Source organism: Etheostoma spectabile, chromosome 9, assembly GCF_008692095.1.
Source record: "Etheostoma spectabile isolate EspeVRDwgs_2016 chromosome 9, UIUC_Espe_1.0, whole genome shotgun sequence".
NCBI lineage: Eukaryota > Metazoa > Chordata > Actinopteri > Perciformes > Percidae > Etheostoma > Etheostoma spectabile.
Window position 1 is genome coordinate 7489933 of NC_045741.1, and position 15872 is coordinate 7505804.

Consider the following 15872-nt stretch of genomic DNA (forward strand, 5'->3'; position numbering starts at 1 on the left):
GTGTCTGTGTCTGTCTGTCTGTCTGTCTGTCTGTCTGTCTGTCTTTTGGTTATTACCTGGCGTAGTTGACCAGACACAGTAAACTGGTCTCCAGCAGCTGAACCACAGCCAGCGGACCTGAAACCTCCATTAGAGGCACCTGCAGATGGTTTAGAAGTTATTCCCTTTGGCAAATATGCATTTCCTAGGATGGTAAAGGACTGTCCCGCCCTACTTTGGCCCTAATTGGCTGGTACTTTTTGCCTTTGTTGAAATTTGTTGGTCGCATGAGTTGTACGATTGGTTCGAGTTAGTGTTACCAGGGTAAGCCAATCAGAGGCTTTTTAGGGCCATTCTAGGAAATGCAAAATATCTTCCTGTGACCTTGAACAGAACCCTGTATTTTTAAGATTATTTTGGGGTATCAATGGGCTTTATTGACAAGACTTGAAAGCAGGAAAGGGGAGAGAGAGAGGGGGGAGACACAGCAAAGGCCTGCAGCTGCTGCCAAGGACTCACACTCTACTGGGTGAGCTAGAGGTCGCCCCATATTCAACCTTTGACCTTTAGATTCACGCTGCAACTCACCCTGGCAAATACCACAGTGCCCTCTGGGACGGAGCGGAGTGTGACGCAGGAGCAGTCCAGATCTCGCAGAAACTGGAAGAAGGCGGGGTCAGTGTCCGGGGGCAGGACAGAGCGCAGGAACTCAACATCTGGATCGAAAAAAACACAACATTAACTCGACAGCTGGAACAACGTCAGCAAGACCAACAGAGAGCACCCTTCATCAAGTGCATGTGTCCTTCATGTGCCCCGCCTCCCTCACATGTCCTGACTGACTGACTGAGACACACACACACACACACACACACACACACACACACACACACACACACACACACACACACACACACACACACACACACACACACACACACACACACACACACACACACACACACACACACACACACACACACACACAGTAATAGAGCTAAATCTAATTTGGCAGCCACCAACTAACCTCAGTGTTGTGACTATAATGAAGTTAAGATGAAGACTGTACTTTACAGAAGTACCATTTAGGTTCTTGAACTTTACTTAATTTATGCTACTTATTACTATGTTTTACTAATAAGTATTAAAGAAGAGCACCAATACTCTATTGCAAGTAATTCTTGAAGATTTAATATGCACTGTCTAAAAACAACTACACCTATGTTGGTGAGTTGTGTACTTCCATTATCCCAAATGTTTCCAAGAATGGTCAAAACCAGAGAAATCTGTCATTTTATTCGAGGTGAGGGTCTGTTACGTCATGGTCGCCTGTCGATGGCGTCATATCCCCTTTGTACATGCCTCAGCGTTGTGGTTGTCTGGCAGAAGCTGTCATGAATTTAATTTGTATCTAGTTTTAAAGACAGATTTTTAAGATACACTTTTTGGATCTTAAAAGAGCAACTATTATTTAGCATTTTCAGGATTATACTTGCATGTTGGGTTTGTATTAGAACATGTTTACATGCTTTATTGTTAAAAAAAAACTATTTTTCTCATACTGCCCGTGGCTGATACACCATGAGCGTACTGCTGCAGTACTTTTTTCTGTGAACAATCAACAATAAAAGGCTTCTAAACCAAACAATACACAACTGGACATTTCCCAGAAGTAAATTGACCATAATTTGGGGAGAAATGACCAGCATTGGCCATGATTACAGGTATGTTGTGTTAGAATGTAGCTAGCTACTTAATAGTTAGCAGTATGCTAACGTTAGATTTTAGTGGAACGAAGCAGCACTTTCTACCATCATCGCAGATAAAGACTTGTGAACCAACCACGACCCATTCAGACATGTTTTAGGACTAATGTGACACCGGAATTGGGGAGAATTTCACATTGGCAGCCAAGATGACATTGTTTCCTGCCGTTAGTGTGTAGTTACATGGGATAATGTGAACCCCTCAGTGGCTTAAAAAAACACTCCAGTCCTTGGATCACGTGACCAATCATAGCAGGCTGGCTTGTAGTTGCATAACACTTAGCCGAGAGTAGAAAAAATAGTCTGAACGTTTTAGCTCACGGGAATTTGTCTAAGATACGTTTACCTCATTATTTGAACATTTAACATGAAAATCATGTTAACATTATACCATTATAGATATGACAGAAAACACGGAAAAGCATGATATGTGACCTTTAAGTCATTTTTAACCTAGTTATCAGGTGTCTGGATCTTAACGTAATAAAAAACAAACATTTTTACTGATCCCCAGAAAAATGGGAAATTCCAGTGTTATCAGCAGCAAAATATCAGACGTACAGCACACACTCAGGATATACATGAATATAATAATAATAGGATAGAATATAAGAACAAGTCATTTAAAATATATACAATGAGCTGAACAGTGTCTGAGAAACATTGATTTTTATAGGAACTGCTTTATTCCGTGTTTTTATTGGTTTTAAGTCTGTGTGTTTTGGGGAGCAGGAAACCTCTGCCGATAAAAAAACTCTTGAACGATGAACACTGAAGGAATCCCAACGGGGGAAGCTGATTGCAATGGCGGAAACTCCCACGATGCCACGCTACTTCAACGTGTCACCAAACTTTCTCCTTTGTTCATGTTTTGATTCAGGGACCCCTAGTGGCAGAACCTTACATATTGGGCTTTTAGAAGTCCAATATGTAATATCTTTACTGTAATAAATCCAAAAATGACCAATTTACACATCAGATATTAAAGAAAACATGCTAAGTTGAAATACTATCTTTTCTGAACACGTTGCTAATGCCAGTATTTTCTCCTTTGAAATGTTTGTTTTGTGACGGATATTCTGTTTGTGTTTTGGCCTGTGTGTTGTTATCCACGGCCCAGTTGGACAGCCAGGCCGGGTTGCCAGATATACCTGGAAAAACTTAAAGCCAACGCACAACAGGTGTAACGTTAGTACAGCCATGGAAGCAACAAATAACTGAACAGGAACAACGGAGATAGATTCTACCCAACTTTAAAAAAAGTTGTTCCTAACAGTTGAGTGACCAAAGACATTAACCCTGGGTAAATATTGGAGATGTATTTGAAAGATGGAGACCGCTTAGAGCTCAAAAGGACGCTGAGTAGGCTAATTCCCTCCTGAACAGGTAAGCATTAGCTTCAGGCTAGTTTATCACAGCTACAAGCGACGGGCATTTTATGTCATTTCAATATTTGTGTTCTCACATTGAATTATATAGCTTGAGTACCAGAGTTGGTTACTCACAAAAACAATTGAGAGACTTAAGCATAGTGATTTGGACTGGTCTTGGCGAATGCTGCCATGCTAACCTTGCTAACTGCTAATGTTACCAGAGGACCAGGCCAGCGGGCCACGGCTGTTAACAAACGTATACGGTGAGTTATTTTAGGCCAAGAGATGGGGGCTGTAAATCAGAAAGAGAGGGCCTTGAGTTTTCAGTGTGTTCAGCGATTGTTGCTGTAACTCTAAGCCAGTAAAGTGCGTTCACTCGGGGGAAGAGGACGGCAGGTAGGCCTGCACGATTGTTTTGCTTTGAGTTGATTCTCTGCCACAAAGTGTAATGTTTATTGAACACATGAACCATGACAAAACAAATTACCAAACGTAGATTTGTTTTGGCACCAATAGCACATTGCGCATCACCACAAGCCTGTACACATAGAGGCTCCAATGGAGAGAAGGAAGAGCTCCATGTTTAAAACTCACAGAAGAAAGTGGTAGTGTTTGTAATGCAATTGGCTCGTAAAATTAAATGAGTATTGAAGTCATTTAAAAATGTAATTGTGACAGGGGGACAGCAAGGTTGAAAAAGTGGGTCTGTCAGTTGGGTACAACAATGACTCAATATAGCCAGCAGTCTGGGGAGCAGGGGGCGGGGAGGGACGACTCTCTCCAGTAGGACTGCACGATATTGGAAAAAAACTGACATTGCGATATTTTCCTGCAATATATATTGCAATATAAAAAAAGACATTTTTACAAGATGACATAAATAAATACGATATATCAGAAATAGACTGCGGTTGTAGATTAGTGTTACGTTTACAGCATCACGGCTCCGAACCCTAACGTTAGTTGGGACAGACCCTTTGATTTTTAAAGCTAACTATTAGCTTAAACCTGGCCGCTAGCAGCTGTCTGGCAACTGCGGTGAAAAATATGCGGGAGACATCGTGATAACGTTTATTTCGTCTTTGCAGTCAACATAAAACATTACCCATTGAAGAGCATCGCTGTGTTCTTACGGTACTTTTCTACACACTAGAGAGCCTCACTTCCCATAACAAACCCCATCAGACTAACGTTATGTCACATGCACACGAGAGCAGTGTGTGTTTGTCCCTCGCCGGCTAACGTATTTCAAGATGCCCCATAACTATGGAGCGTCTACCCCAGTTCACACATGCGCAAATGTAAAATTTCAAGCCAATAGGAATACTGGAAATTGATGGTGGTGGTCAATATTCATAAAAAATGGACAAGTTTGTAAAGGGCAGTACAGATTTTGATAACGAACAAACTACAAACGTTGCACAATGTAGCTTTAAGTTATTAAAATTTTACACTATTTTAAATTCTGTTAAGTAGTTCAATCTTTGCCATTTCAAAAGGTAAACAACATAAATTTAATTGAAAGCTAGAGTTGTATACTCTTTATACAACTGTCTTTTATAAAACATAACTTGGTGTATATAGAACTGAGCAACAGTGCAGTATAAATGTAAGTTAGCTCCACCTCATCCAGCTACAAAATAAAAATTATGAGGTTAATTCATTAGTAATAATGATCCAATAACACAAGTCTTTTAACAATCTAACAGAAGGAAATGTGTCATTCTATATAAATTATTATCAGCAATAACCGTCCCATAATATAAGTATAAGATAACACTGAACGGGAGAATCCATTCTACAAATTGAGTGCATTTGAGTATATTTTGCCGTAACTACTTTTACAAAAGTACAGTGAATGCAGAAGTAGTATATCAAAGTATGGTTATCTATACTGTCACACAGCTGACAGAGGCTCATTCACCATACCTGTTTAAAAGTAACTGTGAAAGACAACATTGTAGCCTATGTTGTTTTATAATTGCTCGAAACTGTATGAACTTTAACCCATAAAGCAGTTAATCACTTGTAGGAGGCCAACATTTGGTCAAGCGTTCAACTTTCTTGGTTTGCAGTGTTTCATCTTGTACTGTTCCTTACGGCACCCAAGAGATTACGTATCGTGTGTTAAGTTATTTAACTTCACGTGAGAAAGTTCAGATCTAAACGTCAAAGTTCAGTGAAATTCTCCACCGGGTTAGGGTACCATTGAAAGCCTCACAGGGGTCGCGCGGAGTATTGCGCAACCACAACTGTAGCCTATGCGTTTCAAAGGGAGTTTGCGGGAATGCCATGCAAATCTGATGAAAAATAACACTGTCATTAAACTAGTTTGGGGTCAGTTGCTGCTGTTTTAATAGCAGTCAAGTTGACAAGTGAATAAAAATCCCAAGTTTACTGTCTCACCTTCGTCTGTGAAGCGAAAGCTGCGCAAGAACAGCAGGCAGTCGTGCAGCCCGGCGAACAGCGAGAAGCCGCCGCCGAACGGGTTGTCCCTGAAGAAGAGCTCGAACACGGCGGGCTCGTGGTGCCGGCCAGTCCGCCAGTACGCATACGCCATGGTGAACTGGTACAGGTCCGTGAGCAGCGGGGGGACCCGCTCCCGGATAGAGCGCTCCATAGCCCCGCATGTGTTGCCGGACGGCGCTGCCATGTTAACTAACCTGGGCCCGTGTCCTGGGTTCACTGATGCCGAGATCTCTGGGACTTGCAGTTCTCCAAAGCCCCAGAGCGCGGAGACTTTGGCCACGGAAAAGGCGTGATGTGCCCCGGGAAATACTACTGCGGTTGAAGTTTCAGGTGACACTTGTATAAACACAAATGTATTTAGATGGTGAGCTATTTATATTCCCATCTGTCCGAGTTGAATGAGCGTTTTATGACGACTCCAACTCAAACTCAGAGCGTAAAAACAATGAATTAATAAGCCATTCAGTTAAAATGTAGTACATTAAAGTTACAAACAGAGAATATACTTTAAGGAAGACCGGGGTTGGTTGTCACGTTTTACTCTTGTGTAAATTACTCATGTTTAAAACATAGTTCAGCGGTAATTCCTACATTGAATGAAAGTTTAGTATCTCGTAATATCTAAATTTGTATGCCTTTTATTTTTACAACCCAATTGTCTCAAGGATTATCAGAAGTCAAATAAATGAATTTACAGTGCTGGGGATAGCCTGTGTTAAAGCCATTGTTTCATAACAATTCATCATGAATAGAAGTTAGAAAGCAGTGTAAAGCTAGCTACCACATTGCTTTAGCTTGCTAGCTTGAAGTTTACTCAAATCCAAGCTATTAACTTAAACTTTTTTTAATTCGTTTTTAAGTTTGAAATGACTAACAACCTACAAGCTTTTAATACAACAACAAAACCAACACAAAAAAATACTCAGATACATAAAAATAACGAAATACCTCCTCACCTTAACGTTTGTGTGCGTTCCACAAAATGGCCGCTGCAAAATGAGCCGAACAACCGTTGATAGAGAACAACTATCGCAACTTAAGATGCTTCTTACACATTTAACTAATATTCAACTTATATTCAGTTGTCACAGTGGCCTCTAGTTTAGCTGTAAGCTAGGTCTCCCCTACTGTCAAAAACAAAGGCACTCCACATAAATGGCTTTTCGTTGCGTTTATTGGAATATTTGTTTGCGAATGAGGAAGGAATTTATTTATTTATTTAGCATTTTCCCTCTCTTTCTCTCTCTTTTATCTTTTGATGTTTGGCAGTTACATTGTTGGTTAGACCTGATTCTGGTGAGGTCTGTCTGTCATGTATTTGTTCTGTTGTGTTTGCAGAATAACGCCTGTAACGTTTTTGTGGCATAAACGTTACCAAGAAAAGCAAAAGAAAATGGGTCTTTGCGTGGTGTTGAATATTATAGTTTATAGGTTTGTGCAAGATGCATCTTAAAGTTGCAAAATCAATTTGTATGTCATCTTCATCTGCAAAGTAAAGTCTATACTATACCATCAGTCAGATACATGTAGTGAAGTAAAAGTATTTGTTTTTTTAAATGCCTAAAGTTAAAGTACCTTCAAATATTTGTGTGAATGTACTTTGTTACTTTCAGAGATATGGGGTCAAAATCTGCAGTAGCAATTTCATCTTAAACTTAAAATTTCTTGTCAAAAATGTAACATAACAAAAAATAAAACAAGACTGAGTATCTCCCTTTATTAAACAAGGATCTGTGTACACTCAGTAGCTTATTCTTGTTTTTGCCAAAGAACATGTTCCTTGTTTTTCACATAAATATATATTTAAAGGTTCAATTCTGTGTTTTTTTAATCGTATTTCAAGAACATGAATACTAAACTATTTGATTCAAATCTGTAATTTCTATGAATGCAAATATAATGACGTTTAGAGCAAAATTCTGTATTACGCTCTGATGCAGATATTTGCTACTCTGTAAATCATACAGGTTGTTTATATTACGATATATTATCTTATATATTAGTAGACTATGTATTATTGTTTAATGTACAACCATCTGTTCCCAACGTGCAAAGTAACAGCTCTCTTCTATTGAGCGACTTTGTTATATTCACCTTCTTTTTACTTTGGGTTATTTAAGGTTTCGTCTAAATCGGATTTCCACGTGACAGAACCTTGCTTAAAAGGACAGCAGTGAGAAAAGTTAGAGAATAAACATCTGTTGTCCTTGTGTTGAATTTGTGTCACAAAATTAAAACTAAAACAAAAAGCACCTTTCAGTCTCTTGCTGCCTCTCAACCGCTGTAGTTTTAGCCTCTCCAACCTCAGGGTCCGGATGAAAAATAGAACTTTCTTTAAGGATTAACAGGAAAAGAAAGCAGAAAAGGTATTGTGTGTTACTCTTTCTAGACGGTACCCTAATCTTTGCTTTTTTATAGTGACTTTCTGGATAGTTATTCCTCTTTAGGACCACAAATATGATTCAGATTAATTTTCTTTTTTCTTTAAACTGCAACCTGTATTGAGGAGAGACACTGCTATGTTTGAGTAGTCTAAAGCCACAAAAACGCCAGGCACACTCTGCATCCTCAGCGTAAATCTCACACATCACGTACACTAGGATAGGAGGAAACATCGGCTCTGGCTACAACAGTAACGATCACATAGTGATTACAACTGTGAGAACGTGGTCGTCTTTTCCCAGTGGCAGTACGGAACACTGATGGCTTACATAGACAGCATTTGAAAAATCTTAGTCACACTTTTGACCAGTTCTGGTTGTTATCCCAGTTCATCCTTCTGCCCACTGGCCTCCTCCACAGTGGGAAAGCATCCCGCGAGCTCATTGGTCAGCGTGTGCTTCTGTCCGCCCCAGAGAAAGTGTGTCGGCTGTCCCGATTGGCCGTGCTCCGGAGCGTAAACAAAGAAGGGGCTGAGCTCGATGGCCAGAGCCGACCTGACCAGGCCGACCCCCCCTCCGCGCTCCGAGCAGGGGTGGTAAACGCGCCCGCTGACTGGATGCATGTACAGCGCCTCCGGGCGGAACGGGGCAGACAGCTTCTCCGCCCCCCCGCAGTACGACAGCAGCTCCCGATCTCCCATGATTCCCGGCGACGTCGCGGGACTCTGCAGCAGGTGGGTGAAGACCATGGGACGGTCATCACAGCGCACGAAGTTCCTCTCCCTGCCACACAGGGACAAGAAGGGGAAGTCCTCCTCATAGCGACCGCTCTGATTGGAGCACAGCCGACTGAAGAAGAAGGTCAGGAACTTCACGTCTGGATAAAGAAACAGGTTTTACGATGAAAGGCTGAGCAACAAAGCAAAGCTGCCAAGTTGCTAAGCGTTGAAAGGAAACGTGTGGAGCATTGCTGTTAAGCCTGTGTTTTTGTGTTTTGCTGTTATTGAAGAAAATGCTGCTGCTGTAATACGGAAATTTCCCCATTGTGGGATGAATAAAGTATGATCTAATCTAATCTAATCTAATCTAAACCACTTCCACAAACCGCTCTGCACTGTGGGGAGAGCGGTGCCGTCCAACTAGGCGCAGCACCACCCTTGGCTTCGCACACCACTGTAGGCCTACGCTCAAAGTTCAAATTAATTCAAGTTCGACCTCGCTGACCTTTCAAGGCGCAACTAATTCCACACCGTTCCTGCGCTGTGCTTTTCGTCTTTGCTCTGCGCCCTACCCCGCGGTTTTGTTTTTCCGCGGTTCTCATGTGTAGACCCTACGGGTCCTCAGTAGGGTTGGGCCTCGAGAACCGATTCCTACTGGGAATCGTTTTAAAAATTATGATTCCAGTGGAATCGTGTCTTTAATGGAAGCGTTTGTAGGATTTGGTTTCAAATCTGATCATCGGATCCAAATTTAACATGCCTGTTATGCCACTTTAGTGTCATGGAGCACAGTAAGCGGCGCTTAAGTGTAGCTTTATTCAGCGTTGAAAAAGCCCGGTAAAACTGCAACCAACCGTTAACTCAATACAGAACCTGGTTCTTATTTGTGAAGTAAGAATGCGTTTCAACTCCACCGCTCAAAGAATCAGAATCGATAAGAACCGGGATCAAAAGGAAGAATCTGAATGCCCAACCCTGGTCCTCAGAGTTATTGCAGGGCGGGGGCCCAAATTGTGGTTAATCATCATTTTTTCAAGGTTTTCTTTCAAATACATCTCCAATATTTACCCGGGTTTGTTACATCTCTGGTCACGCAACTGTTAGAAACATGCCGTCTTTTTAGGTCAGGTAGAATCTATCTCAGTGATCCTGTTTGTTTGTTTGTTGCTTCCATGGCTGTACTAACGTTGCACCTGTTGTGGGTTGGCTTTAAGTTTTTCCAGGTATATCTGGCAACCCGGCCTGGCTGTCCAACTGGGCCGTGGATAACAACACACAGGCCAAAACACAAACAGACACTGCATCACGGAACAAAAATTACAAAAAGGAGAAAATGCTGGCATTAGCAATGTTGTCAGAAAAGGTAGTATTTCAACTTTGCATGTTTCCTTAATATCTGATGATGTATTGGGGTAATTTCTGGATTTATTACAGTAAATATATTACATATTGGATTATTAAAAGCACAATATGTAATACACATTGGACCTTTCATGTAGTAGAGTAAAAAGTACAATATTTCCCTCTGAATTGTAGTTAAGTGGAAAGTGGCATGACAACAGGGCTGCCAACTCTCACGCATTGGCCGTGAGACACACGCATTTGACTGGTTTCACACGCGCACACGCCACACCCCCGATTTCTCACGCTGAAGTGTCAACCCGGTCGGTCAGATTTCTGAAAGATGAATTTATCTATAGATCTACCTGTTGATCCACTCGTGATCGACTAGTTGTGCTTTCAGAGACTGTGGGGGGGGGGGGTTCAAGAGCGCTCCCTGTCTGTGGAAGTTTTGAATTGTCGCAAACTGAGAACATTTTTGTTCACGAGCCATCCCAGGTGCGTTTGCCCGGCTTCAGGTATGAGCTCTGAGGATCACAGACCCGTCCGTCGCTTCGTGTCCACTCTCTGAAACAATAGAGGTGAGCAGCGCGGTTGGTGGACCCGCTCTGCTGGGGGGGGGGCAGTGACGCGTTGCATCCGTGCGTAGACCTCCGATGAAGAGCAGCGTACAGCCTCCTCTAAACTCTGTCAGAGACCAGAGACCCAAATGGGCCTCTGAGTCTGTGCGACGGTCTGAGTGAGATATTACCATATCAGCGGGGCAATACACTTGCACCGCAGACTATATTAATACAACTCTCCAAATCTCGGACAACAGAGATGGGAGGAGTTATATTTGGAATGTGCACAAAGTTGTAAACATGAGCAAAAATCTGATGAAACACATCTGAGCTATAGGCCTACTATACTGTATATAAAAACTATATATACTATACTATATTATACTGCAACGTTGGGCCACTATGGTGCTTCTTTAACCTCGGTGCATCTCTAAATGTAACTGTAAATAATTAATTTGATGTTTTATAAAATGAACAAATAGTCTTTATTTTCCCAAAAAAGTAAATACAGTAAGTGGGGCACAGAGGATGAGGGCCAAACATTACTGAACCTTGGCACAAAGATTAAATGATTAGAATCTATGTAACTCAATGGTTCTTATTCTTTAGAATTTCAGTGGTCCTAGTTGATCCCTCAACATTAATTTAACTTTGGGTCCCTGGTCCCTACACCTCTTCTGTCTCTTCATGTGGTTCATTATGTTTGGCACATTGTCTGGGTCAGTTCTTATATCATAAGAAGTTAATAAAGTATATAATGTTAATGCTGAATGCCCTAATACCTGTTGATACTACAACAACACAAAGGTTCTTAACTCTACAGTTTTGCACATATCATGCAAGACTTGATTTCTCCATTTTTTTTGCAAAAAAACTCTCCAGAAAGTGCCATTTAATGGTTTATTTTTCAATTTTTTTTCCTGGGGGGGGCATACCCCCAGACCCCCCTAGGGAGAGCCCCATCCCCCCAGACATATAACAAATCCCAATTTAAACCCTGAAGGATAAAGACCCAAAGAAATTGCTTTGTACGCGGCAAAATATGGGTTGGCCCCCCCAAATCTCACTCCAAGGTTTTGGGAAAAGTTGGCAGCCCTGTGACAAAAAGACTTAAGTAAAAGTAAGTATCAACATTTGTCCTCAAGTACAGTACTTGAGTAAATGTACTTAGTCACATTCCACCACTGGATTTGAGCTGATGTACAAGCTGTTAAATAAGAAATGTAAGAGACGTGTGTGTCATGTTTACCTTTGAAGCAGGTGACGAAGTTCTCACTTAGTGTCATCGAGGAAAAGCTAAATGAACACACACACACACACACACACACACACACACACACACCACACACACACACACACACACACACACACACACACACACAACACACACACACACACACACACACACACACACACACACACACACACACACACACACACGTCATTCTAGCAGGAAATCTATTTCATAATTATATTTTGAAGGTTTTGTTTGTGTCAGTCCACGTCTCACCTGTCTTGGTGGTCAAGTAGTAGAAGTATTCACGGACACGTGGGACCGGGCTCTGGCCCTGGAGTATGTGACGTTAGCGGTGCTTCTGGAGGCGGTGTAGCCGGCGGGCAGGCAGCGCAGAGCGGCCAGAACTCTGCAGCCGAGAGCCGCGGAGGAGACCAACATGGCCGAAAAGACGGGATATGGGCAGGATAAACGCGGAAACCGAGATAACCTCTAGCGCGAGGACTCTATTGGAGTAGCATACGCAGGTTTTCCCTTATGTTGTGTACAGACGGAGCTACACACCGGGGCCTGTTGCACGAAAGTAGAATAAAGATATCCAGGATGAGTGAAAAAGCGCAGCTTGAATTGTGTGTCTGCTCATCGCGGCTAAATCGGTTTGCACGTTTGCCGAGCCAGGAATAAACGGTGAGCTATTTCAAGCCAGGTGTAGATAGCCAGGATAAGTGCACGTTCACGGCTTCTCTCAAAAGACCGTTATCGATCACAGATTACTGAGCAAGATGAGAAGACGCATGCGCCAAATGTTCACCAATGAGCAGCAGCTTTAATGGAAAAAACGAGGAGGGGAAGATATGCAAAAAGGGAAATCGGCTCTATAAAACGGAGAAAAAGCCCAACATAGCGGACCCGACTGAATGTGTGGGGGGGGTTTTAAAATATATCTTTGCCTCAAAGTGAGCAGAGGGAACTAATGTTCTCGGGAAATGGACAACGGACTTTAGGCTTAATTTCAAACCCTTTCACAACGTGAGAACATGTTTTCACAACATAGCCCAAATCTTCATAAGCTATATCTAATTCTTTGGGCAATTAATGTTTACAGAACAATCAGAAAGGGACAACAACTAGAAAAAAGTAATGACTTCATACACGCGTGGCATATGTAAACAATATTCATGTTTTTTTTATTCTTCTGACAGTGACCGCACCAAATAAAAAGATAAGAAGCATTGTGGTGTGTTCCCAGTGTGATGAATGTAAACTACACTACCATACGTGCTGTATATCGACCACGTTTGGTCCAGGGATGGGAGACTTAGTAGGAAGGTATGAAACTAAGTAGCTTATAACAAAAAACAATAGGCCCACTTATTAAGTAACACAAAACTACCTTCATTAGAGAAGGACAAGCAACAGAACATGAAATCAGAATGTATTGGTCTCTGACCAGTCTGCCATTATTATCATCTGGAAATCGCTACATAATATCGTCACACTAACCCGGAGCGCGTCCTGTAGAAACTGAAGCTGAGACCACGGCGTGCGCTGCTCATCTCTACTTTTACAGAGAGAGTGGACGCTGACGCGACTCGTTGTCTGCTGGAGGCGGTAGCACCGGGCACGGCACGGCCACGGGCACCGGCCACCGGGAACGGCACCGGGCACGGGCCGCAGACCACGGGCAGCGGCGGCCACCGGCCACCGGGCACCGGCCGCACGCAGAGCCTCGACATAGTACCGTCCCACGGAAAAGTCCCACTCCGCATCAGGGTGCCAGTGCAACAATTTCTAACATCTAAACAGCTGTAGTGGGTTTAAATCAAACTCGCGAAAACAAAGTGACAAGTAGGCTAATGTATGTTAATAAAAATAAAGCAGAAAACATGCAGAGACAACGCAATAACTGTTAACACGTTTATTTGGGTATCGAGACGGCAGCTGATTTGCACCTGAACTCACGGATTAATCTTAGCCCGGCTGTTAGCCTGCTCTGGACCCGGCTAGCCGCAAAGAATAAATACTCCATGGTTATGGCTGGGCTTAATTCAATCTGGTTCGTGCAACCGAGTCCAGCTAAATTCATCCAGAGACTTGAATATCACGGCTAATCCCTTATCTGGTTCGTGCAACAGGCCCGGAAGTATTTTACTGTTAAACACAAACATCGTCAGTGGTTGACTGGCGCCGCCTAGTGGACATTTATTATTATATTTTTATATTATATTTTTCTTTTTTTTTTAAAGATAACATTACAATCAGACAACGTAGTTCAACATGAGTTTATGGGAAGGGGATTACAATTGATATAAATCAAGAAACAATAGTAAAAAAAAAAAAGTAATACAGGGTAAATAAAAACATGAGATAGACATCGTAGTAATAGTAAAAATAAAAGTAAAAATATAGGAATGTGACAGATTTGCAATAGCCGTCCTCTGTTGTATAATTCTCAGATTACAAATTCAATGCGTTGCATCTAAGGTCTAGGCTGAAAACAAAGAGAGCAGGATTTACATACAAATGTAATCACAGATACATTTTTAAAAAGCTAAGTTAATTTTTGTGTTGCTTATAAATTAAAACTGTTGAAATGAAAGAGATTGCCAAGCATTGAGTAGATTTACATTCACCGCGTTCGTTTCCATTTTGTTCATTCAATTATGTTTCTTCTTTTAAGCATAAAAAGAAAGAAAAAATTGAAATGATAAAAGAGAAATAGACAAAAAAAATTATGAAAAATTAAATTCAGAACAGGGAGCCATAACCTCTTTGAACTCACACTTCACAGTCTTACCCCTACCCCCGGACACTCTTCTACTCACCTACTGTGCAATATTTAATACTTTTAATAACACTGATAATTCTGTGCAATTTAATTACTGTGCAATGTCATTTCACACTGCGTATCACACTGTATACAAACCATATTTATCTTTCTATTTTTGTATATATATACTGTATATGGCGTCTCAGAACTGTGCACCTTACCCCCGTTTTTCTTTTGCACTACTTATTTCTTTCCAAGTTGTTTCATTTCTCTTGAGTATATGTTGACATTAGAAAAGGAGTTGCTTCAATATTGTTACATGTGTATAATGACAATAAAAGGCACTTTATTCTCTCCTTCTATAATGTTAAAGGATTTGGACCAGGACATTCCTATTTTTGGAATAAGCCCTGCTGTCCCAATGATATAAGTAAGAACAGACACTTCCAATGGAGCCACTGGCCCTGGTGTCCCATGAACCCCTTGAGCCGGCATGAGCCCTGTAGACCTGTTTGGTAATTTACCCATGGATATTACTCATGTTAGATGTTGATAAATAGATTGCACGGATTGCATTGTATGTGTCTTTTTTAGGGGTGCACTATAAATATTTTCAGTACTGATTAATCTGCTGATGACTTTATGGACTCAACGATTGTTGTTGTGGGTTTCTGTTCTGGCTGCTGCAACAACTGAATTTCGCCTCTGGGGATTTATAAACACTTATCTTATTTGACAGAGAAAATGCATCAAAACCTCACATTGGAGAAGCTGAAAGTGAATGTTTTGAATAATGACTAAATTGATGAGAGTTGCTTAATCAACTAATTGCTTAATCGCTGCAGCTCATTATTGGTTTTCAGCAAGCCAGTGACTTAGAAAACACAAATTCCTGAGTCATATCAGCCTACAGATTGTAAATAATAACAAAGAGATAAGTTAATATTGTTGAGTGAACACCACAGGGCTCTTCAGGGTGCTGCATGTACATCTCTTGGCTGATAAAAGATGCACATAAACAACAGCCATGCAGAGGCTGCTGCTCATTTTAAAAGGCCAACACCCCCAGCATGACATTTTATAGGCAGGGTCCAAAATTACACAATCAATCACCAGCCAAATGTTGGTGAAGTATGCAGGCGGCTGCTAGATTTGCTTCACTTACCAGGCAAAAAACAATGGTAATCTATTGAGTGGCTGGTAAAACACGTTCATTTTGGACCCTGTCTAGGACTTTTTTTTCATAGAACAGCTGGAGAGACAATAGGCCTGAATGG

General features: G+C 41.5%; 2 protein-coding genes across 3 annotated transcripts in view; both read right to left on the reverse strand.

Annotated features, from left to right (window-relative positions):
* Positions 1-6566, reverse strand: part of naprt (nicotinate phosphoribosyltransferase) — a 16550-nt gene extending 9984 nt beyond the window's left edge. The window contains exons 1-4 of one of the 2 annotated variants that reach the window (XM_032525383.1): positions 6544-6566; positions 5525-5923; positions 568-695; positions 57-139 (exon numbers count right to left, since the gene is read on the reverse strand). In XM_032525383.1, the coding sequence (XP_032381274.1) occupies positions 57-139; positions 568-695; positions 5525-5771 (458 nt within the window). In that variant the 5' untranslated portion in view covers positions 5772-5923; positions 6544-6566. The remainder of the gene's footprint in view (positions 1-56; positions 140-567; positions 696-5524; positions 5924-6543) is intronic. The other variant, XM_032525382.1, reaches the window with a different exon arrangement.
* Positions 6567-7291: 725 nt separating this feature from the next.
* Positions 7292-12380, reverse strand: c9h8orf82 (chromosome 9 C8orf82 homolog). The gene is given in 4 exon segments (XM_032525399.1): positions 7292-8845; positions 11841-11887; positions 12095-12164; positions 12167-12380. Coding segments are annotated over 4 exon segments (714 nt in total). The 5' UTR covers positions 12267-12380; the 3' UTR covers positions 7292-8348.
* Between the last annotated feature and the right edge of the window lie 3492 nt (positions 12381-15872).